The following is a 26,639-nucleotide window of genomic DNA, read 5'->3' as shown; positions in this document are numbered from 1 at the left end:
CTGACTTGAACTTACAGAGTAATAATAATAATAATAATAATAATCCAACATACATAAATCTTAGTTTGATTCCATGTATGCATAACTCAATTCAAGTTAGACAGCTCTTCCTTGAATTTGATATAGGCTCAATTTTGAAAAAAATTAATACTAACAATAATAATAAGATTTTGAAGTTAGATTCCCAACGGGCAGCTGGCTTCAAAACATGACAAACGACTCCCAAAATGTGCAGAAAATACCAAACTACAGCAACAGCAAACTTAACAACATCCTGTAAGGAAATAAACACGCTATTGGAATCCCAAGCTAGAAGAAGCTTACCAAATGTAATGCCATTTGAATATTAGAAATGGTTCTAAAAATTACATGCACTGAGACTCTCCAAAAATTAATGAAAGTTTCTTCAACGCAAAGTATGGAAAATTACTTAAATCTGGTTGTTTTGAAATATGGTTAAAAATTAAAAATAAAATTAAGTAGCTACAATTTAAGTAACTGATGGGAGAACATCAGATAACTTCCGTGCGTTTCAGAATTAAAGCATGGCTGCAATCTGGAATTGCAGTTGATATTGAAGAAAATCATCAAAGGCATTCAAAGTGCGCCTTGACCAGATTCATCCTGTAAATAAAGTAGCCAAATCATATCAGTGTCAATAATTGAAACTTATAGATATGAGGTATAAATGATAATTTCAAAAAAACTCTGAACTTCTTAGTTGGGTATTCAGTTAAGGAATACTTTTTTCAGATACAAAAGAAAGGAAGTTGTAGTAAAGGTAAGATCGATCTCACTAATCGAATACAAACCCTTTTAGTTTTTCGAAATGCTAAAAAGAAGATAGAAGGCAGGCATTGCTAAATTTAAAATTTGAGGAAAAGGGGTTGGGAGAAATCATGGCAAGAAAATCTAAAGATAGAAAATTTAATGCCATGGAAAAATAATAAATCAAACTGCGCCAACTGTAACTTTTTTAACAGAAGTTGTTAGGATGTACAACGTCGTACTTACTTCGAAATGCCTGCTTGCACCATAGTACTTCTTGAAGCATTTGAGGTAACTCCTCAACACGTTATGGCCCCTGCAATTTACCGTATTATTCTATTTATTGTATCCGGCAGTTCAAAATTGGTTCGTCCAAAATTCAATAACAAAAACAATAAAACTTCAAAAAAAAATATAAAACATTTCCAAAATGCAAAATTCTGTAGAAGATTTTTTGGGCGATTGGCAGTCTAGCAGTTGTACAGTACTCACTATTCCGGCCAACTAATTATGATTCCATAACGAATACAGTTTAGCCAAAGTCATCTTTTAATCCACACAAAGAAGACAAACAAAATGCAACATAAAAAAGTTGAAATGCAATGACCGTTTGTTCCATCATTTAAACATATAAGTTTAATTAGGGAAATGAATGCTTACAGAAGTATCTTTCCTTGTTTTCACGTTAATACATTGGGATGCACTGATGCTGGCACTCTTCAATAAGCTACGAGCGCTTAGATTTAGCTTGTTTAGCCCATTTTCAATACTAGCCACAGTAACTTCTGATCCCTCAGCTTGTGTCATGGAAGGGCTCTTACTGACCGCCGATTCATTATCTCTGCTAGCATATTGTCTTTCAAGAACCTTCTCTCCATCAACCTTTTCTTCTTTAATAGGCAAGACCCTCTCCCTAGATGTCAAGCAAGTCAGGAGATTCAGTTACGAAGCAAGTAAGAAACTAAAAGCCTCATTAAAACAGAAAGAAGATTACATTTTATTCCACAATTTGTCTGTGATTTAATACCTGGGCAAAGAAGTGTTCTGTCGTAGAACTGGAGTGGCTCTTTCTTCCCTGGCATGATACTCTTCAAGATGAGCAAACTGGCGTTTAAAACGGTCAACTCCACTGTCAAAAGAAATATCAACCAGTCAGGTGGTTAACAAACATGATTTCACTTTTTCCATCTCACAATCTCTCTTGATAATTCCCTTAGCTTATATTATTCCAATTTCGTACTGATCATATATGAGAAAAATGTAGCATGATCATTTATGTATACATGCAGTTGCATCAACTAATGTCTTTCTACATTGGACCTCATCATGGTATTACATGAGTGGTGCAAGCACGGCACGTGGTGTACACCCAATATTGTCTTAAACTGGTCCATGAAGCTTTATTGATCAAATAATGGGCAAGGTTCAAAATTCATCCGCAATGGGAGTTAATTCACCATCAATTTGAAGTCGTCCAAGAGCATGACATTGTTGTCGTATAGTTCAAGTTTCCATACCAATCTGGCACATTTACCTTTGTTTTAGGAAAGTGTCAATTCAGCCCCAAAATCAATCAAAATTGTTGCGTTATACAGCTAACTCGCCAAGTGAATTCACCAATATTGCAACTTTGCAAGGCAGCTCGCCAGGCCATGACTAAGTCACAATGGAGACTACATTAGAAACTCATCCACTCAAGGTGAAGTTGTTAGTGACTTCTGAGTCATGCTAAACTTAAAATTCATCATGAGTTCTTTATGTAATTAAAGAGGTACAATGATGCGGGGTGTCGAGCGCCTATGCATGGCAAAATACCGCTTCTCCCAACCTAGGGCAGTTCGGTCCAGGTAGATTAGGAACCGACCGGCCCATCGAAGCATAGATTTCCGGTCTATGTGTAGTGGGGTCCACTCCTTTGCTTTCCTAGGTCTATATATGTTGTTTTCGTTGTGTCTAGGTCAAATTTCTTCGTGTTTTCTATCAAGACAGCTGTCGGCGTCCAGGTTTTCCCTTCTAGGATTGTATCTGACAACAATTGTTGCTCTGATTGTATCTCATCCACGGTAGTGATTATCCTCGTTCTTCTCACACCCTCTGCAACCTTCCCTCCACTGCCTTTGTCGCCGTACTCACTGTGGACACCCGGAAAACAGCTACCTCGAAGATTTGTTACAGCCGTCTGCCATGCAACCTTCTCCCACCCGTTGTGATCCTTCACCGCCGCCTTCCAGTGCCCAATCAACCCCTCCTGCCACCTATTCGTAATCCCGGCCTCCCAGAATCCTTTCCCCTGCATCTAGTTGTTCCAACCTTCCTGAACCAGCTCCCTACCAACTAGTCGTTGTCCCAGTCACATGCAACCTTCCCACAGCAGTCCACAACCACCAGCGTTTTCCTTGCTACCGACCAACAATCCCCTTCCCCCTTCGCACCCACAACCAACTCCAAACCTCCTTCACCGGTCACCACCACTGAGGTACGCTTTAGTTGAGTTTTTTTATGTTTGCTATTATTTTTCCTTTCTTGTGTGATGGTTGTAATCACCCATTAGCTTTTTCAGTAATAATATTTACTTGCTATTATTGTTTGGGTTAACTCCAATATCATTTGGTATCAGCAAGTCTAACCCTAGTCCTATCATAAATTTTATATTGCGTCCACCCCTACCCAATCCTACCTCCACCCAAAAATTTTTCTTTCCCACCTTAACATCACACCTACACACCTCTTTCCACATATCCACGCCCAAACCCTAATCATGTAGCTGTCGAGGTAATTATGAGAATCTAATCAAGATTTCACTATGGAACTCTTATAGCGGCAACTCTGTCGAGCGCTACAACTGCTCGATGACATTGAGGAAAGGACCCATGGAGAGGTTACGACGAGCGTGTTAGCGAGATCCAAAGAGGAGGGAGGAATATCTGAATCCCTTCCATAGTGATGATTCCGATGGAGAAGAAGACAAACCAAGATGTTTTGGGATACAAAATCAAAGAAAGTCAAGAGATGAAGTGCCTGTTAAAGGATACAGTGATAAAGTGTTTGTTAGGGGATACAAAAATAAAGTACCTGTAAGAAAATACAAAAATGAAGTGTGTTGAAGAACATAAAGGCAAAGTAGACATACCAAATTTCAGTTTCGTAGAGTGACTACAGACGATCAAGAGAGTCTTTGAATACAACGAGGTATCAGATGACCAGAAAGTGAAACTAGTTGATATCAAACTGAAGAAAAGCATCTTTTTGTGGTGGGAGATCCTGAAAAGGGAGCAAAATGGAAAAGGAAGAAGCAAGATTACCACACGGGAAAAGATAAAGAGAGTTGTAGGAACAATACCTACCTCCACACTGTTGATAAGATCTTTCCTTAAGGCCCCACTACCTACAGTAGAGGGCCTATAAATGGAGAGTTGGAAGAGTAAACATCGAAGTTTATCTAGGTTAAGTGGAAATGTTATCTGATGGAGCCAGATGAGCGCGTGATAGCCAAGTAGTTGGGAGGCATGAAACCCTCTATCGACAACATGGTTCAACTACAGCTCTACTAGTGCTTGAGTGATGGTTAGACCATAGCACTGAATGTGAAGAGACTACAAAAGCAAAGTAGGAAACCGCCGCTATTCAGACAGCCACCCACAGCTGAAGACATTAGTAGTAGCACACCTACAAGAGTTGAGAAGACCAGTCAAAAGAATGATAGAGCTGCTTATAATGATAAAAAGCCTGAGAAAAGCAGCAACCCCTAATACATTTCTAGCTAGGAAATGCTTCAAATGCCATGGTTATGGACACATCACTTCCAATTGCTCGATGAGTCAAATTGTGTCCTTCACCAAGTTAGGTGTAGTGGAGAAGGTGAGTAATGAGACAAGGTGAGTGCCAGCTTCCACTGGATGAGGTTGAGATGTTTGTGGTTCGATGGTTCCTTCAATTTGAGGCTGGGGAGCTTTCACTAAGTTAGGTGCAGTGGAGAAGGTGAGTAATGAGACAAGGTGGGTGCCAGCTTCCACTGGATGAGGTTGAGATGTTTTTGGTTCGATGGTTCCTTCAATTTGAGGCTGGGGAGCAGCAGTGGCTTTGCCCTAATATATTTCAAATTTGTTACACACTAAAGGGAAAGGTATGTAGCCTCACCATTGGTGGAGGTAGCGGCAAGAACGTTGCGTCTACACAAATAATAGACAAGGAGACTCACAACTCGAATGTAGTTTTAGCCATACTCCTTAATGTGTTTGAAGAAGAACAGAATCAACATTGATAGAAAATGTCTCGTTGAGTTTTTCATTAGAAATCATCTACAAGATCAGATGTGGTGTGATATACTGCTCATAGACTTCTATCATATCTTGTTGGGGAGACCCCGATAGTTTGATCACCGAACTTAACATGATGATTCAAGAACACATACTCATTCACCAAAGACGAAAAGCACATAGTTCTCCTACCTTATGCGGAGTCTGAGGTTATAGGTGCTCCCGTCAGCGGAAAAGTAGTTGTGAGATCATTTGGTGATGATAGAGGATAGAGGAAAGAGGCACCGATTCCAAACACGGGGCAATTACTATAGAGGGCATTTCAGGGCATCATAATTGATACCTTACTGCCATGGCTGCCACTATTAAGGGAGTGCAGTCTGTTCTCACATTAAATATGGATTAGACAACTTGGGGGTACCTTTGAAAAACTTTGTAGGACACACTTTGGCACAAAATTTTTGTTTAGTTCAGCAGTGTTCGTTCATATGGTTGGACTGATAAAGATGGCAGCTCACAATTGAGGAAAACTCAGTTGTTTTGGGATACAACGCAGCCAACAGTGAGATCCGATGTTTCATCCATGTGCTTCTAGGGACACAACTAAGATCCTTCAACCCTGGGAGGTCACAGTAGCTCTGAAAACCTCAACATGCAGACAGAAGCTTCAAAGAATGAGGTCAAAGCTCCCCTAATGTCGGGAGACTAACGTGTGGCGTTCAACACCCAGGCACGGCAAAATGCAGCATCTACCAACCTGGTTATGTTTGTTTCAGGCAGAGGAGGGACCGACTGGTCCTTCCAAGCATAGATTTGTTGCCTATGGTAAGTGGGGTCTACTCTTTTGTTGCCTTAGATTTATATATGTTAATTTTATCATTTCTAGGTCAGTTTTCCTCATGTTTTGTGCAAGGGCAGTCGTCAGCACCGAGGTTTTCCCTTCTAGTGTTGTATACAATGACAAGTAGTGCTCCGTTTATATCTCATCTGAGGTGGTGATTATCATGGACCTTTCCACATCCTCCAGAAAGCTTTCAATTGCTACTTCCGTCGTTGTACTCGCTGCAGCTACTTGAAAAGAAGTCACCTCGTTGATTAGCTGCAGCACCATTACCACCTAGGCCCCACTGAACTTACTGCCATCCCTCACTGTCGCCTTCCAGTGCTCACCTGACCCCTCTCCTGCCACCTACCCAATGTCCCAGTCTCCCAGAATCCCTTTCCATACATCATAGTTGTTGCTCCAACCTTCCCGAACACGCCTACTGCCACCTAATCGTTGTTCCAGGCACCTGCAACCATCCCATGACAGTCCATAGCCACCAACCTTCTCCCTGCCGCAAAAAAGCATTCCCCTTCCCCATCCCTCTCGCACCCACGTCCAACTCCCAACCTTCTTCACCAGTCACCACTCTTGGAATATGTTTAGTACTCATAAATTATACAAAATGCAGCCTTGCTAAATAACTTAGATTAGTTCAATTTAGTCTTTCTTGTATCCATGTGCCTCAAGTCAAACCATTAGAAAAGGGTCAAATGGTGAGTGACATTTAATCAATTGCGTAATCTTATTAGTGAAATCACAGAGCTTCTCTTTCTAACGTCTCCCCTCTCCTCCTTTCTCTGGTTTTATATCTGTTCCTACAAATCGAATATATTTTCTAATGGGAAGGATGATAGAAATCTTGGTTTTAAGAGAACACATTTTCAAGCATTTAAAAAAGAATTGGCACTAATTTGTGTTTCATGATAAAAAAAAAACATCATCTTCTTTCAGATTGAATAATGAGAATAAATAAAAAGGCTAACCTTGGATACATGAAGCTAGTTTGGTCTCCACCACGTAGATATTCCTTAAGCATTTGGGGATGATACTCTAAAATCTTTTTTATATTAAACTAATTTAATCAGTCTGAAAAATATAGTAGTTCCGATATCAAGGACTAAGTAAGGAAAATTAGCCCTGGCTCCTTTACCTCTCGATAAATTAACTCTCGTACATCATCTTTTGTCAGTTTTCTCCTTTCAAACTCAAACTCAAGTTTTGAGATTGCTTGTGTTGCAGGTTCACGCTCTACATTTGCCAACCCATGGAAGTATGGATCAGCTAGTGCCTGAAATATGCAAAATGCAATAAGATAATTTACCTATGATGTGGTTGACGATCTAACACTTAAAATTAATTCAAAAGCTCAACAGTTTCAGACTTCAAACCTTACCTCTTCAGCAGTGGGACGATCTTTAGGATCAAATGCAAGTAAACGTTCGAGTAGAGAAAGAGCCAACGGATCAGCATTAGGGAATTTCTGTGAGAAGGGAACTGGATTTTTTTTCCGCATGCTACTTAAATATCTTCTAGCCTTTTCATTTCGTATCTATGAAACCAAAAAGTACAGAGAATACAAAATTACAAACAAGGATTGTGTCCCAGCATATAGAACTCGTGAAAAATGCATTTTGCCTTTTAAGTGTTTGGTCCTTCACTTCAGGAGAACAAATTCATCCATTAGTTTAACCATCTCCTAAAGTTCCCAAATCTATGCACTAGCAGATATCCACCTACTTGAATAGCTTTTAAAGCATCAGATATAGCCATAACTTGAGGATAGTGAAGGAGTTGTAACTAATCTTGTTTTTGAGCAAGTGTAAGCCTATTCAACCGTTTAAAAATTGCATATTGCAAGTTTATTCCCAGAGCTCATACCTTCCATGAAAATCCGTGACCATGTACAACCTATATTCTAACAAGGCAAGTTTTAGCAAGCAAATCACAAAAAGTTTGACAACAATAAATCATTAATTTATCAAGGCACTATCACATGCAACACTACCAAGTCTCACTTTCCCGAGAAAAAAAATTTTCATCATATTTGCTTGATCAAGAAGAAACCCAGGGAAAAGCTGCAATCTGTTGCTGTATGCTAAGGAAAAATCTGCAAGGCGTAATAGGACAACATTACATATGCAATGGTAAGGGCATGGTTGCAGTTAACAGATATACAACTGAAAGACATGCAGATAAATTTGCATGAGCAGCATTTTTATGAAAGGAGATGACGGATGAAAAACCTTTGTGATGGTTTCATTAGTAGGAGTGCCTAAGAGATCTGTCATGATATCCAACTGATGAACCACATTCTTCCCAGGAAACAGCGGCTTTCCAGTAAGCATTTCAGCAAATATGCACCCTATACTCCAAATATCAATAGCGGGGGTATACTGCAAGGACAATAATGGGTATGAGAAAGAGCGATTATGAAAGCATAAATGTTACCCTCAATAAACAAATAACGAGATAGTTTCCAAGGTGAAGAATAGTGTTCTAAGAAAGATATTCTAGCGGAATAAGCGCAAGAAACCCAGGATCAAGATTATTGTTAAGTAAATTTAAGCCGAAGAAATCATTATTATAGAACTTCAAAACATGCAATAATGTGATAAGTAGGAGAAAGCTATTAACTTCACAAGTAAATAACAACATGTTTGAGTAATCAATACTAACCAACTTAAGAGAATTTGGCAAAGTCGTGAAATACTTAAGGGTTGATCCTATTAAAAAAGATAATTAAGTAGATCATTAATGATGGTTAAAAGCAAGAACTAATCAATGAAGAAGTTCAGCAATGTCAAATGAGGTCAATTTCTGAAATTAATCAGTCAAAGAACCAAACCCTTAACCAGGCCTGATTCTAGTCCATATGAGAAGCAGAACTTGACCCACCTAGCTACAGTGTTTTTGAATTACTTCAGCCCCCTTTGGGATCATTTTTTATTTTTTAATTTTTTCTGTTTTTATTTTATTTTTATTTTTATGTTTTGTTTTGAATTAAAGTGGTTATTATTTTTAAAAACACTTAAAATATCATTTAGGTGCTTTGAGTGTTTCTAAAGTAGTGTTCTTAAAAACAAGGTGATTTATTTTTAAAAATAAAAAATAATAAAATAAAAAATTATACTAATCAAACATGTTTTAAAGAATAAATCAAAAAAAAGAAAACAAAACAGAAATACAAGAAAAAGAGATGCCAAACAGATCGTTCATGTGCTGAACCAAATTTCCAGTCACAAGTCAGGCTACCCAAGGAAGATATAAGTTAACACTCTAGTTTATGTACAATTCTAATCAAATATTATATATTAGCATCAAAATAAAATATAAAGTTAGAAGGGTTCTACATTCTGTGACTAGTATGTATTTTTTGGTTACACGTCAGAGCATTGTGCTCACTCCTTTATTACATAGAGTCTTTTAGTGAATCACGTATAGCAGTAAAGAGTCTTCTAGAGTAATGTATGTACAAAAATAATGAGCACTCCAACACACTCATGGTTGCATACACCCCCAGTTGCCCACCAGCTAGCTCGCTAAGTCCTTCCTTCACTCATGTGCAAGCTTGCAGCCCATTCACTCATTTCGAAGGTGTGAATCATGCATACTTCTCCCTCCCCTTTTCAATCAAAGTACTCAGCATTTAAATTGTCATTAATATCACGTCAATTATTACACATAAATTATGTCAAAAAATAAATATACTAAATTGGTATAATTGAAATTATTTATATTCTAGGAATATAATTATTAACTATTTTATTAGGACAAATCTAATTGAAATAATATGATCATTGCATTGCATGATACCTACTTTTTACATAATAAGTAGAAATCTTTAGAAGAGGACAAGTAATTTGTGCATTACTCTATTTTTCATGGTATTAAAGAACTTACTTTAAATAGTCAACTTTATCACTTGTAAGGATCTAGCGGAGATATTTCACTTTTTCTCATGTTTAGATTGATGAAACATAGATTCACCTTTATCATGGTTTAGCTGGTTTAGCTAAGGAATGAATCCCGAAGATCCTATGGAAGATCCCTAGAAGAACTATGTAGAACCTTATAAAGATCTTGTGGGAGGTCCCATGAAAATTGTTGAGGATCACGTGGTTCATTTGAGACATTTTTTTGTGCATTGCTAAGTATTTGTAAAAAGTTCTTCACATTCATCGCTCACATTGCGCCCTCTCAAGGATTGTCAGAACCTCAATGATTCATTGTTCCTTTGCTTGCATACTACTTCGCTCGTGCAATGCTTCATCACGTGCTACTTTATGCCTCATGTGTATTAAATTGATTGAAAGCACAAACCATTTTTTAATGCTATAAAATATATGATGTATTTATTATCTCATTGATGCCGCTTCCACTATTTTATCCTCTTTTATTTCACTATATCAATGATATTATTGTCTAGGTCACCTTTAGCCTCGAAATTATTGTGTCTTCGCTCATATGCCATCGTTTATTTCATAATTTAAATGTTGAAGCTTGCAACTAGATAAATATCATTAGGATTGCAATCGAGCAACGCCGAGCTAAGTATATCATTGATTGAACTTGACTTGGCCATGTTATAAGTTATATGGCTCATGCTCGAGCCTAGCTTTCATATATATGTTCCTACTTGATTTATCTAAATTTTTTAATAATCATACTTATACTTTCTACCTGTTTATATTAATTGAAAAAGTAATTCAATGAGTCGATTAATAAGCTAAAAATATTAATGAGCACTTAGATATTAATATAAATATTTTAACAAATGATTTTATAAATCTAAACAATTAAGCAATCGAATAAATTTTTACTTAGTATCTACCTAGCTTACACCAATTAAGCAAGATAATTTATAGGTTTCAACTAAGGTTACAAGTAATCAAATAAAAAATATAAAATAAGTATCAACAAATTATTTCATTGAAATCATAAATACGAAACTTTTGCATTAAATTAATGTTGATATTAATGTTAAATTATAATAAGTTATAACTGAACATATAATTAAATAAGTTTTGGTTAATCAAATTTAAAGGAATTAAGTTAAGGTGACATGAAGTAAAATTATGAGAGAGAGAGAGTAATGGAATATAGGTTAAGACGTGATAAAAAGATTTCTCATAATCCGTTTGGATTTATGTCAGGCAAGTCTATAATGAAAGTTATACACTTATTGAGAGGTTTGATTGAGAAGTACAGAGAGAGAAAGAAGGATTTACATATGATTTTTTTTTTTATTTAGTTAAAACTTACGGTAAGATTCCAAAAAAGTGTTTTGAAGAGTTTTAGAAAAAAATGGTAGATATGACTTGTATTCAAGTCAATAAAGATGTGTATAGTAGAGTTGTTACTTGTGTTCGAATAGGAGGAGTGACCAAGTATTTTCCTATTTCAGTTGAATTACGTCAGGGATCAGCTTTAACCCCATATCTTTTTTTCTTTAGTTTTCTAAGCTCTTAATGGACATTTACAAGAGGATGTACCATGGAATATGCTTTCGCTGATGATATCCTGGATAAAGCTAAAGAAAGAGTTCAGGAAAAAAAACTGAATTATGGAGGTCTACATTAGAGTTTAAAGGCCTTCGTTTGAGTTGATCTAAAACGGAATACATGGAATGTAATTTTAGTGGTAGTTGGTTTAGTGGCACACAATGGGTGATCCAAACATTAACAAATGTGATCTTTTTAGATATCACGGATCTATTGTTCAAAGTGATCGTGATATATATGGGGACATTATTATTATAATTCAAGTTGGATGGTTGAAGTGGAGGAATGATTATTATTATAATTCAAGTTGAATGGTTGAAGTGGAGGAATGCATCGAGCTTATTCTGTGAAACAAAAGTTTAACTTAGACTTAAAAGAACATTTTATAGGATGGTGGTGAGACCTGCAATGCTTTGTTGGCCTTTCAAAGAGTAGCATGACACTAAGTTAAGTGTTTATAAGATAATAATGCTTTGGTGGATGAGTGCATTAACAGTTAGAGCCAAAATACTTAGCAAATGTATCCCTGAATGGGTTGGTGTAGCTCCAGTGGTAAAAAAGATTAGAGAGAATCATCATAGATAGTTTGGTCACATTAAACGTTGACCATCTCATGATCTAGTTAGGAGAGTAGACGCATTAGATTCAACTTACATTAAGAAAGGTCAAGATAGACCTAACAAGACTTGGGCGCGTTGTATAAAAAAATGATCTTAAGTTATTAGAATTATATGAAAATATAATACTCAATAGGATAAAATGGAGAAAAAAATGTGATAAAGGCTTATTGTTATTGTTCTTGCAGTAATCAAATTTATTTAAATAATATATCATATATGATATTAGATATTATCAAACTTCTTATAGAGTATTTAATAAGGTGCTTATTCAGCAATAAGAAAGTTTGTTCATGAGCATAAATAAATCATTCGGATCATGTTTATATATGGTTCATTTAACATTCAAGTTTTAAAAAATGTTAAAATTTATTTATTTACCATTTTGAATAAGATTGATCGAGTCTTATGGAGCAGAGTTTTAGTTCTTCATTGAGTGCATTTAATTCATGCACAACCCTAAACTTCACAAAACAGTTCACCTTTTAAATTAATATATTCAAGTATCTAGAGATCATATTCAATACAAGCACATTTTATTTTTGTTATTTTTTTATATTGATAACTACACCAGGGTTGAATGGGTTTACTTGTTGAGGTATCAATCAAAATCTTCTCTGTATTCAAACTTTTAATCAATAAATAAATTGCAGTTTTTCAAATATATAATGCCTCCTGAAATAATGCAATCTCATTTTTGCTCCTTCCATGGTAGGATTGATATCATCCATCAATCATCATGTCGATATACGACCCAACAAAATAAAATGATTAAGCTTAAACACAAGCATCTTCTTGGTGTTACTTGTACCTTAATATCTTACATGTCTGTTCCCTGCCATTTTTAAATAGATGTTAGTCTCATTGACAATTAAATAAATTGTGTAATTTACCATTTTGGGTGTTGTTACCGTTCAATTTTTTATTGCCAAAAATATCTTTTTTATCTGCTTCTGAAAACTTCGATTATGTTAGTTTTGTCCACTTGTTTGCACATGTGAGCAATGCTATGCACCTTTCTCCATTATTATTCTATTAAAAATTGTTATAAACTTTAATATCCATCAACACGATGTCTTATGTCAGCATTGATGTCATATTTCATCAGACATCTCTTAACTTCTCCCAAACATCATTGGAATCTCCAACCAATGCTCCCATCAGTTCTCCTACCACCTATAGCCACAATTTATACTCCCCTCTCTAACAAGCTTATACTCAATAGGCCACAGCATCTCTCCCTGCACATCTAAAATGGCTAATCATCTAAGTGAAATTGAACCCTTCTTGCACGTGCATCTTGAAATCTTTCTAAGAAAACTTGAAAGGTTAAATGCCAATGTATTGACCATCTGCTATTGGTTTCATCGAGCTGTCTTATTTTGTATGATATCTCTATTTGTAAGGCATATAAGTAGACTTTTCTCAACTGTAATTGGAGCTATACAATTAACTTTGAAATGACCGGGGTTTTGTTGACATTTTTGGGTTGATAGCAGAAATTAGAGAGAGAGAAAAAATGAAAATGCCTCAAAACAAACCATATACATGAGTTCAGCAGCATGTATAATTAAAATCCACATGAGTGGATAGGAATACCTCATTAGATAATAAAAAAGAGTTAAGTTCTTAGTACACTGCTAGTGGCTTAACAATTACACATGTTTTTCAGGTTATCGGCATTTCTACAGCTCCTGAGCTCCATTTTGGTCAAATATTTCAATCTCCTAACAAATAATATTAAAGTTGATGATTCAAATAGAAACAAGTGTTCTACGTGATTTGTAGATCGTGGTTTTTTTCACAATTCTGCTACAGCTAAGCAAGGATTTAAGAGAAGGTGAGTCCTATAAAAAGAAGAAGAAGAAAAGCCGTATCAGATATGGGAGTCAACAAAGCTGCCATTGATGAGAGCTTAGTAAACTTAATTTCTAGTATATTCAATATAGAGCGTCCATTGGAGGCCATGGCAGAAGTAAAATGCATGACATGTAATGCTTATCATCCATCTTTAAAATTTTGACAACGTTTAAAAAAATTGTACAATTTTTAAATGATTTAATTATAAAGTAATAAAATAGATGATTAATTAATTAAAATTTTTACTTCAACTATTTTAAAATTTGCATCAAAATTTAATGAGGATGATTTGGCATGTTTTTTACAGAAAAAACATCTTGGAATTTTTACTTCAACTATTTCTTCAAATCATGATGCTGCCTCATAAGAATGTACAATAGTTTAAAGTTTGCCTCCTGTCAACCATTGAGCATGTATAATCAACATCTATTTATGCTAAAGTCAAATCCTTTGTATTAAGTTCCCTTCAAATATTATTAAATTCTATTTATAGCACTAAAGTATGACTCAATAGGATTGTACATGAATTAACTCACCAAACAAAAGTGTAACCAATGTTAGATCAAACATTAACTAAAATACAAACCTTTCTAGAAGTTCAAATAGGAGATTTTTGTTCGAACTAATAGTGATATAGATGAGGATGTTATTAGTAGAATTTAAGTTGGACGGATGAAGTAGAGGAATGCATCGGACCTATTGTGTGATAGAAAAGTACAACTTAGAATTAAAGGAAAATTTTGTAAGATGGTGATGAGACCTGTAATACTTTATGGCGCAAAATGTTGGCCTGTAAAAGAGACTCATAAAATTAATTCAAGTGTTGTTGAGATGAGAATGCTCAGGTGGATGAGAGGATTTACACAGAGAGAAAATGCAAAATGAATATATCAATAGAAGGATTGGAGTATTCCAGTGGCAGACAAGATTAGAGAGTCGTCTTAGATGGCTTGGTCACATTAAAAGCTAACCAAAGTTAGAAGAGTGGATGTTTTAGATTTGAATTTGTTAAGAAAGGTAGAGGTAAACCTAAAAAGGCTTGGGCAAGTTGTATAAAAAATAATCTTAATTGATTAGAATTAAATTAAAATATGAAAATAGAACACAATGGAGAAAAATGATTCATGGATAAAGTCTTGTTATTGTTGTTGTTGTTCAAGTTTATGAATAAATTACATAAAACTCTTAATAAGTTCATAACCGAATTTACTCTTCCATTCAATAGGTTTGTTATATATTTTTATTGTACCGTAAAGATTTTGTCTAGTGTGTGCAATATAGATGCCATGAATATAATTTTGTGTGGCAATTTTTAATTTCAAATTTTTGAAGCAATTTTTCTTTAAATTCTCCATTCTCTCAAGTCACTATTTATCTCCCTTAAGTCACTATTTATCATAATAACATCATCAATATAAACTAATAACATAAAGACTCCCCCAAATCCATGTGTTTCACAAAAAATGTATGACTTCATTAATTTTGTTTGTATCCCATATTATTCATTATCTTAATGAACCTTCCAAAACATTTTAGAAATTGCTTCAAGCCATACAATGTGTTTTAACCTTAATGAACCTTTTGTTATTTATTTGAACTAATTCTTGATTAGATTTCCATAAATAATTCATCATCCAAGTCACCATATAAGCGACATTCTTTACATTGAATTTTTGTACTTTACAGTCCATATTAACTACTAAAAAAAGAGAAATCTAATAATATGTATTTCAAAAATAATAAGCAAATATTTTAAGGTAAGTAATCTTATTTCTTGAGTGTCGCCATTGGCCACTACTATGGAGTTATAACTTTCTAGAGAATCCTTAACTTTGTATTTTAGAGTAAATAAACATCTCATAATTCTTTTTCCTTTTGTAATATATAAAAGGCTTATATTTCTTTCCTCGTAGTATTATTCTAATTAATATTATTTAAGCTCTCAAAGACTACTTTAAGAATAGAAATAATATAAATGATAGCACAGAAAGATTGGTTAACTAAGAAAAAGAGCTTTGTATTTAGAAAGCAAATATGAGTGATATTTAGTTGAAGTTCTCATAACTTTATTATGAGCTTAATGGTTTCCTTAGAGGATTTAGTGAGAGTGATTAATTCAGTTAATTATTAGATCAGCATGGATTGAAATATTTTTCATTTTTAGTAGACTTATAATGACTGAGCCAAAAGTAGTTATGGTATAGACTTGGTTGCTTGGGTAGGAGGAATTGGTTCTAGAATAGACTTGTTTGTTGGGATGAGATCAAGAAAGAAAGCAATCTAAGCGATAAAACTTATTTGCAAATGACACTTCTTTCTTGGTGAGTTGTTAAAAAGTGTTGATATGCATACAACTGTGGACCACAAGGGTCCACATCTGCTGCTAAATTTGAGTGAGAAAAATTATTCTCCCTTAATTATCCATATTATTATGTTTTTATTTATTACCGTCCTACTGAGATGATTTGAAGTTCCCTCCAAATGTATGAGGGTTAGCCTGAGTTGTATTTATTTTTTATTTCTTATATTAGTTTCATAAGAAAATTAGAGAGCTCTTCCTATAAGAAAGTTCATCCAAATTTTCACATGGTATCAGAGCAAACCAAATTTGTTTGAGTATAAGGCGCCATCACTATTCCTCACAATGATCGCAGCATACAAAAGCATCTCTCCCTCAAATAGCTCAATCCGGTTCGTCATCCGGCTCTTCCTCTCGAAGATGTTGCCTCGTCTTCCACAGATGGGATCACAGAGCCTTTGTAAGGAGTTTTCGCTCACTCCTTTATGTTCGCTCGTACTTCGGACATCCTATGCACTGTGATTTGACCCGAAATCATTTGTTTCGTAAGTATTTTATGTCACTAGCTTCCACTCGATCGCAGTTAAATGATTTGGCCCTATTATCGAACGAGGGGTTGTATTCTGAGAAAGCTTGCACTGGCAACATTTTATTGTTTGATTCTCTCTTATGGAAATCTCAGACCTGCAATTACATCTCGTTTGTCAAGATGTGATCCTCTCTCTAGCAACAGTTGTTTTATCTCTCTAGAATCCTATGTTGGTGACAAACATTTTCTCTATATAAGAAATTCTGCGCCGACGGCAGACAGTTTGTCTCTTTGGTGAAAATTATGTGCCGAAGACAGACGTCTCTCTCTAGTAGAAATCTTATGTCTGCCAAAAGATTTGTTTGGTAAAATTCCTTCCTACCGACACCTTACCATAACCAAATACAGTATGATAGCTACTTCTTTCTCTTCAAAAGTTACTTTTGAACATGAACCTAGGGTGTTTGGTTCCGCAGCATCTGAAATCTCTTCTTGGATCACCAATCACAAATACATGACAATAATTACCTCCAATGATCTCAATTTGTGTTCATGTACATCTATGGTAAAGGAAAAAATGATCATCTCACTGAGGAAAATCATGCATCGGATATTATTGATAATAAATATCGGATATAGAAGATTGAATATCACATGATCATGTTATGGCTTGTCAACTCCATGACTAAGAAATTTGAAAAAACCTTCCTCTAATACAAAAAAACAAAAAAAAAAATCTAAGATGTCGCAAGGGAAATGTATTCAAGTGTTGACAAAAACTCTAAATTATTTGACATTGAAACTAGATTATATGACCTGCAATAGAATTATTTGAATGTTACTCAAAACGCCAACACCCTTCAGATATTGGCTCTAACTAGATATGTATGAAATATACACATTGAGGTGCTCATATAACTCTGCTCTTTACGAAATCATTATTGAACAAAAGAGAACATTTAAGTTCCTTCTAGGACTCAATAAAAAACAAGATGAAGTTAGAGGAAGAATTGGAGGAACCAAACATCTTCCCTAGATTCGTGAAGCCTTTGCTAAAGTACAAAGGAAAGAGAGAGGGAAGAAACTATTATGGCAGGTAATCCCACTACATCAAATGTTGGCAATTCAGTTTTATACACTCACAAATCATCTCAAGACAACAAATCAAAAAGAAACACATTGCGGTGTGAACATTGCAAGAAACTCAATCATCTTAAGGAAAGAAAAAGTATTGAAAATTTTATGGAAGTTTTGTAGATTAGAAGCCCAATAAAGTCAAAGGTTATGGGGAGAATCAAGAAAATATAGCTTCAAAGGAAGACGAGTCTCATGAACATAGTCCATTCAACAAGAAACAACTTTGAAGCTCACTAAAGGCTTCTGGGATAATATTTTAAGCCTTTTGCTAGCCTTCTAGCACATCAAGGTAGTCTTCCATTTGCTCTTGTTGCTCTCAACATGTCAGTGAGACTGTGGGCTTTGGATCATCTGATCACATGACATGTAATGCAACTACTTTTCAATCCTTTCATTCTTGCAAACACCATGCCACAATTAGAACTGCAGATGACTCGCTCTCATCTGTGGAGAGAAAAGAAAGTGTGAAACTTACAGCAACAACAACAATAACAAAACCTATATCCCACTAAGGTCGGCTACATGAATCATTTTTCTCCATTGTGTCCTATTTAATGTCATATTTTCATTTAATTATAATAAATTAAGATAATTTTTTATACAATATGCCCAAGTTTTCCTAGGTCTACCTCTGCCTTTCTTAACATAAGTCGAATCTATAACATCTACTCATCTAATCGAATCATCAGATGGTCAACATTTAATGTGACCAAACCATCTATGACGACTCTCTAATTTTATCTATCAATGGAGCTACACCAACCCTATCATAGATATATTCATTTCACATTTTGTCTCGAAGTGTAAAGTCAATCATCCACCTAATCATTCTCATCTCGAACTTAACATAGTTTTATGCTTCTTTTTTAAAGGCCAACATTCAGCGTCGTAGAGCATTGCAGGTCTCACCACTATCTTATAAAATTTTCCTTTTAGTCTAAGCAATACTTTTCTATCACACAATAGGCACAAAGCATTCCTTCGCTTCAACCAACCAACTTTAATTCTACTACTAACATCCCCATCAGTATCATCACTTTGAACCTCACAAATAATCTTAGTTTTCAATTTGTGTTTAATGTTCATAAGCTTTACTGCAGTTTACTATCTATCAGCAAACTTACTCGTAACATGAATTGTGTTACTAAATTATACCCTAATATTTATGAATTTCAAGTGGAGTCGGGGAAGTTGATCGACAGTGCTGACATGCATCATGGACTTTACGTGCTCACTAGTATTGTCGCTTTAAAAGAACCGTCCCACCGTTCATAATCCATTAAATCAAGTCTTATATCTAAGTTTGTTTCTCATGAAACTCAAGTTTTGTAATGGCATTTTTGTCTTAGGCATCCTAATTTAAATTATTTGAAAAATTGTATCCTTATTTGTTTATTAGTAAAAAATATTATTCTAATCAGTGTGAAACTTGAAAACTTGCTAAATATACTCGACGAGTGTAACTAAGCCTGAAATACAAACCAACACATCCATTCTCCATAGTTCATAGTGATATCTAAGGACCGTCAAAAATAAAAAAATATAAATTGGGTTAAGTGATTTGTCACCTTCATTGATGATCATAGTAAAACCACAAACATTTCTTCTGAAAAAATCTGAAACTACTAACATATTTGAAACCTTCCACAACATGATCATCACCCAAAACAAAATTCTGATTTTCAAAAACGATAATGTAAAAAGACTACTAAAGCTCCACTCTTGACCCTCATTCATCCAAAAATAACATCATTCATATAAGCTCATGTACTCGCACACCCCATCAAAATAGTGTGACTGAGAGAAAGAACAAACATCACCTCAAAATTACACATTTAATTCTATTAAATAATAATGTACCCAAACATTTTTGGAAGGATACAATCCTCACATTCATTTATCTCATAAATAAAATGCCCACTAGAATGTTAAACTTTAACAAACCTCTCAAAAACCTTATAAAATTCTACCCCTATATAATTCTAATCCTATATTAAGTCATTCACCTCTAACCTACTACTAATACTTTTAGTTGTTTCGCTTTTGTTTGTCAATATCAACCATATCAGACCAAAATTGATCTTACGTCAATCAAATGCATCTTTGTGGGCTACTCTTCAAACAAAAAGGATCATAACTGCAATTATCCAAAAAATACAAATATTCTACAGCTCCATGGATGTCACCTTCTTTAAAACCCAACCATATTACCCAAAACTAACATTCAAGGAAAGAGTTTGAGAGAACATCATATTTGGGATACAATCAGGAACTGCAAGCTCACCTCCTTCATATCTCTGGTAAACTCACTCTTGTCCCCAATATTACAAATCAACCTAAAAATAAACCTACTACTCCACTAAATCCTCTCACAGCTCCCACCAAAAACCAAAAACTCTGTGCGTACACTAAAAAAGAAAAAACCTAGAGAGCATGTAAGAGACAATATGCAAAATTAGAAATGCAAATCAACGTAACCAACATGGTACACCCAAATAATCACATAGAGGTTGGGTCAACACATCATCAGAACTAAGAGGAAGGAGCACATGATTGTACAAAACACCTAATAGAAAAATTTGTAACCTATGAAAATTATCATCCTCTTACAAATCTTTTATACACAACTTGAATAACATGCAGATCCCAAATTCAATTCAAAAGACCTTATCTATTCCTAATTGAAAAATTATTATGGAAGTAGAGAGTTTTTTCCATTGGAAAGAATGGTACCAAGATCATGACAGCCCTGCTACTTAGGAAAAGAACTGTAAGTGTCAAATATAAAGTAGATGGAACCATAGAAAGGTTCAAGACTAGACTTGCAGCAAAAGGGTTTACTCAGTACTATGATATCGACTTCAAAGATACATTTACATTAATTGTGAAACTCAAGACAATTAAATTACATTTACATTTACATTAATTGGAAAATATGATACTAAATAGGACGCAATGGAGAAAAAGGATTCATGTAGCCGACCCCACATAGTGGGATTAAGGCTTTGTTGTTGTTGTTGTTGTGAAACTCAAGACAATAAGAGTACTATTGTCATCGTTTGTAAATCAGGACTGGCCTTTGGATCAGCTAGACATTAAAAATACATTTTTTAATGAGGATCTTGAGAAAGTGGTGTATATGGAGATATTCTCTGGATTAAAGAACAACATAAATAATAAGATACTATACAAACTAAGGAAATCATTGTATGGGTTGAAAAAATCACCCAAAATATGATTTAAAATGTTCACAAGATTATTCTTGCCAATGGGTACTATTTATTCACCCAAAATATGAATGCCAACCTGATCACACTTTGTTTATTAAATCAAATCAAGAAATTAAGATAATCATCCTTATTATATATGTAGATGAAATTATTCTTACAAGCAATGATGTAAAAGAACTTTAAACAATCTAAAAAATATAGGCTTCTTAGTTTGAGATCAAAGATCTTCGAACTTTAAGATACTTCATGGCAATGAAGTAGCTAAATCCAAAGAAGGCAATATCATATCTAAGAGAAAATATATCATTGAATTATTAAAGGAGACATGAAAGTTGGGCTGCCAACCAACAGATACTCTTATGGATCCTAATCGACAAGCATCAAAAAGAGAGAATACTACTCCAATTGAAAAAGAGAGATATCAAAAACTTGTGAAAATTTTATTTATTTGTCACATACAATACCTGACATTACTTTTTTGTGGGTATAGTGAGCCAACATATAAACGATCGAAATAAAGATCATTTAGAAGCAGTCATCCGAATCCTGAGGTACCTAAACATGACTCTGGAACGTGAATTGAAATTTAAGAAAACTAAAAACTGTAACATTGAGATCTACATTGATGCTAGCTGGATTGGAAAATTGAGTGAGAGAAGATCTATCACGGGTTACTTTACATTTGTATGGGATAACCTAGTTACATGGAGAAGCAAAATGCAAGTCACGGTGACAAGTAATGCAAAATTTGAATATCGTGCCCTGGCCCTAGGACTTTGTGAAGGGATATGGCTAATGAAATTAATAATGAAACTACGCATGGAGAACAAAAGCACTATTAAAATGTTCAGCAATAGTTCATTAGTCATAAGAATATCAAAGAATCAAGTACACCATGATCGAACCAAACATGTAGAAGTTGATAGACACTTCATCTCTAGAAGGTCAATGGAATAATTATCCACCTAAGCTATATCCCAACTCAATATCAGATTAATGATAGTCTCACCAAGGCTTTCCTCTGACACAATTTTAGTGATCTCATCAGCAAGTTCGAGATATATGACATATACAACTCAACTTGAGAGAGAGTGTTGATATACATATAACCGTTGATCTAATGGGCCCACCCATGATTCAGGAAATTGTGGGTCCACTGCTTTATTTGAGGAGAAATTATTCTCCCTTAATTATCCATTATTGTGTTTATATTTCATTCCTTCTTATCGTGATGATTTGAATTTCCCTCCAATTGCATGAGGGTTAGTTTGAATTGTATATATTTGTTATTTGCTTGTATTATTTTAATGAGAAATTTAGAGAGTTTTTATTCAAAGAAGGTTTTTCCTAAATTTCACAAAATGTAACAATTCTTGAAGTATAAATTGACATCAATGGCACATACATCTTTTTCATAAGGGGTTATACTTACATCTTAATGTGTGAGAGAATATCCAATGAAAATATATTTAATAGTTTGAAGATCAACTTTTTATCTATTTTAAGAATGCATAGGAACAAAAGTAAAACATTCAAACATTTTAGGAACAAGATTATTCATGGAAACTAAAAGGGGAAAGAAATTGTATGTGACTTATGATAGACTTTTGAACTCGAGGCATGCATGAACTCATGTTTTGCCCTATTAAAATTGCTTCACCATAATTTTTTTTAATAACTTTTTTAAGAAAATATGGCCCTTATGGTCACAATTAGGTGATGTTTCATTCATTTAGCCACTCCATTTTTCGAGGTGTCTATGCATTAGAGAACTCATGTATTATTCATTTTCATGAAAACATGAAAATGCATAATAGTTAAAATAGCCATTAGCATTGTAAGAATTTACTCTTTTAAGTTGTCATTAAATTGATTTTTAATCATATTTAAATGCAAAAGCTTTTATTACGTTTGGCCTTTAAAATAAGATTTATAACAAAATGAGTGCAATCCTTAATAAAAAAATACAAACAAATCACATACTTATAGAGTTTGGGCGTAAGGGATTGTCTTAGATGCCACGATGTACGAGTAAAAGCAAAAACGGTGATCTTTGTCCCACTCGGTGAAAAATTGATATGCTTATATTTTGCTTGTTTATAAATGTCACAACAAAATTCTTCAATCTTAATTTCTTTGAATATTTTTGAGAACGATAAAAAGACAAGTGACCACAGAATAGGTGTTTGAAATGAACTCTTTTTATTGAAATAAAGAGCTTTGAAGAGAATAGATAATACTATGTTTTTTTATCATTAGATTCATCAAGATGGTTGAGGTTGTTCCTTTCTTTATTAAGCCTAGCATTCTCCTTGTGCCGTGATACATAAGATACAATATGCACGATAAAACAAAACATTGCATTTGGAATCTTCAGTCATCTTTTATTAAATAAAATGAAAAAAAAATTGGATTCATAAGAGGATATATTAGAGTGCGAAAGATTAATTTATAAAAACATATTCTAGCAAACATTGTGTTTTTTTTTGTTGCTATGATAAAATTTATATGAAATTAAATTGAGAGTTTGACATATGATATATAGCTTCGAAATTAATAATCCAAGAGCTGCATATGCAGTTATAAGATTTGAAGGCAATAAAAGGAGGTAATACCTAACAATTCTGGAGTAAAATGACATGCTATAGATTTCTTTCACAAGCTCCTAGGAAGCATTTTCTTCTATGACTTTACTAAAAAGAAAGAGAGTGCAATATTAAAGCCACACCCAAAGTCATGGGATTATGGTAATGCAGCAATAAAAACAAATATAATGAAAATACATGGAATAGGAAATCCTAGTGTCCTGATACCATGACAAGAATTGGACATAATTAGTTGAGTTTTTCATTATAACATTTATATTATATTCATGCAATCATGGGAGAGCTTTTGTAATAAAAAGTTAACAAAAATGAAAATGCTAACAAAATTAATAATTGAATAGACGTGCACCTATTCGTTTTGTTTTCAGGAGTTGCATGTCCCTTTTGAAGAGAGCAGAAATCGGAGGAAATCAGAGAGCGAGAGAGCGAAAGAGGGAGCATGAGAAACAGAGAGAGTGAGATAGAGGATAAACCGTGCCCTATAAGAAGAGGAGGGAGAAAAAGTTGAAGGAGGAAAATAAGAGGAAGACAAAGAAGAAAAAGAAGAAGAAAGAAAGAAAAGGAGACTAGTGACTCATCTGATGCATTGTTTTCCTCCACATCGTTCTTGATAGAGCTTGAGCGATTGTCAACTGCCTCGAGTAGCAAGCATAGGAAAGAGAACAAAAGTCAAGTAATTTCCCCCCATAGACGGAAGTTACCGAGCGTGAGACACTCGACCCAGCCCTCCTGTGCCCTACCTGAGCGAAGAAGAGGAGAAAGAGGGCTCAAGTAGCTAGTTTGAAGGTTCGAGCCGAGAGCTTGGGTAAGAGAACTGCTCGCGAGAGAGGAGCGGGCATGCGCCGGCGGACCCACTGAATAAAAAATAAAAAACTCTATATTTTAATGCATGACCCGACCCCATCCAGCACATTGCTTTGCAAGACCCTTAGGGCCGAATAAATCTTCATTTTCTTCTAACGTCATCAGGTAGGATCTCGCAGAGCGATTTTCTCAGTCTCTCTCTTTTATCAGACCAGAAATATTGACTATGAAATCTGAAAAAAATGATGAGAAGTTTGAAACGGAGATGACGGAATTTGAAAAAATGGTTAGATGTTTAGAATGGAGGTGATGGAATCTAAAAAAAATGGCAAAAAGTTTAAAATGGAGGTGAGTTTAGCTGTGTTTAAAATGTTGACATTAAATTATGGTGTAATTGCAGTTTTATTGTGACGTTATTAAGGTATTATTGTGATTTTATTGTGACGTTATTGTGGAGTTATTATGGTGTTATTGTGGTGATTTTGAAGTTTTATTGAGGTGTTATTACGGTATTATTGCACTATTTTTGTGGTGTTATTGAGGTGTTGTTATAGTATTACTTGAGTGATATTGTGGTTGTATACGCCTGGAGTTATTACGGTGTTATTATAATATTATTCAGATGTTAATGAGATGTTATTGTGGTATTATTTGAGCGATATTGTGACAGCTCTGTGGTGGTATTCAATTAGTGTTATTGGAGTATTATTATGGTGTTAATTTGGTATTATTGTGGTGTTATTCAGATGTTATTGAGTGTTATTGTGATGTTATTGTGTTATTATTATGCTATTATTGCCGTATTATTATGGTGTTATTAAGGTGTTACAGTTATATTATTATGGAGTTATTGCAGTATTTTATATGTTATTGAAGTGTTATTGTGGTGTTATTTGATTGGTATTGAGGTGGTTTTGTGGTGTTATTCAATTTGTGTTACTACGGTGTTATTATGGTGTTAATGAGGTATTATTGTGGTGTTATTGAGATGTTATTGAGGTGTTATTATAGTGTTATTTTAGTGGTATTGTGACCGCTCTGTGTGGGTGTTCGATTGCTGTTATTGGGGTGTTTTTATGGTGTTATTACGATATTATTGTGGTGTTCTTGAGGTGTTATTGCAATATTTTTGTGGTATTATTGAGGCGTTATTGTGATGTTATTGTGGTGTTATTGTGATTTTATTGTGGTATTATTGTGGGGCTATTGTGGTTTTATTAAACTATTATTATTATGAAATTTTTGTTATTTTTCTTTTGGTTGTTTTCATGTAAAAAGAAGAATACATTAAACTTCATGAACAAAACATCTTGATATCCAAGTGGTAATAATCGTTATTCCTTTGTTATTAAATTTATTTGTTTTGATAGAGATTTATGCAAGAAAATTTAGGAAATTGGAGATTTAGCAATTCTAAGATTAAATTTCACATAAAAGCTAAGTCAGTCCTAATTTAAAACCTATCTCACCCCTTTAATATTAATAGATGAGAGTTCAATGAAATTAAAGTGCCCAATTCACAAAGAAATATTCCAATTAAATTGAAGAATGTATTTGAAACAAAAATTAAAGCAATATTCTCTTGAAGTTTACTTATAAAAAATGGCTAATAACAATTCATTAAAGACTCCAATAAAAAAAATAATGCAATTGCATTTCATTGTTAAATAAATATTGTTTTTCTCACAAAATTAATTCTGCAAAAAAATACAAAATGGGTGAGTGTATTTGTACAACTAAAAGAAAGCTATCAACGAAACCTAAACTATCTAACAAAGGCTTATAACTAAAGTGATCTATCATAAACCCAAAGTAACATGAAAGTTTATTTAATAAAGCATTATTAAAATCAATAAATTTTATTCTTCTATCTTGTCATATTATTATTCTCATATTCTTAAAAGCACTTCATTATATGTCATGTATTTGCAATCAACCATTCACCTGGCTTCAATAAATACCTAAAAATTAGAAGCAGCCTATATCTGATGATGTGGAAGAAAATGTCAAATTTTAAGATTGATTAAAATAATTAATAATTTAATTTGATTGATAAAATGCAGATGACTATCAGAATACTAATTATGCAAAATTAAAGTCGATAGGAAAAACAAAAATTACATTAAACTGAATTCTTTGAAATATAACAAAGTCTTATTATGAGAACTTTAGCAAATGGTAATTATGCAAATAACTTAGATTCTAA

The 26,639-nt window shown here is 34.1% G+C and overlaps 1 protein-coding gene across 1 annotated transcript in view; it reads right to left on the bottom strand.

The window, feature by feature from the left end:
• Positions 1-320: 320 nt before the first annotated feature.
• The window catches only part of LOC110033385 (mitogen-activated protein kinase 9-like), a 41,195-nt gene continuing 14,876 nt past the window's right edge, over positions 321-26,639 (bottom strand). Inside the window, exons 5-12 of the mRNA XM_020737345.1 lie at positions 8,094-8,243; positions 7,244-7,399; positions 7,001-7,138; positions 6,834-6,907; positions 1,796-1,897; positions 1,429-1,681; positions 1,015-1,084; positions 321-624 (exon numbers count right to left, since the gene is read on the bottom strand). Coding sequence (XP_020593004.1) covers positions 1,076-1,084; positions 1,429-1,681; positions 1,796-1,897; positions 6,834-6,907; positions 7,001-7,138; positions 7,244-7,399; positions 8,094-8,243 — 882 coding nt within the window. The 3' untranslated portion in view covers positions 321-624; positions 1,015-1,075. The remainder of the gene's footprint in view (positions 625-1,014; positions 1,085-1,428; positions 1,682-1,795; positions 1,898-6,833; positions 6,908-7,000; positions 7,139-7,243; positions 7,400-8,093; positions 8,244-26,639) is intronic.

Source organism: Phalaenopsis equestris, unplaced genomic scaffold, assembly GCF_001263595.1.
Source record: "Phalaenopsis equestris unplaced genomic scaffold, ASM126359v1 Scaffold001160, whole genome shotgun sequence".
NCBI lineage: Eukaryota > Viridiplantae > Streptophyta > Magnoliopsida > Asparagales > Orchidaceae > Phalaenopsis > Phalaenopsis equestris.
The sequence above is the reverse complement of the archived record's forward strand: the minus strand, read 5'-3'. Positions and strand labels throughout refer to the sequence as shown.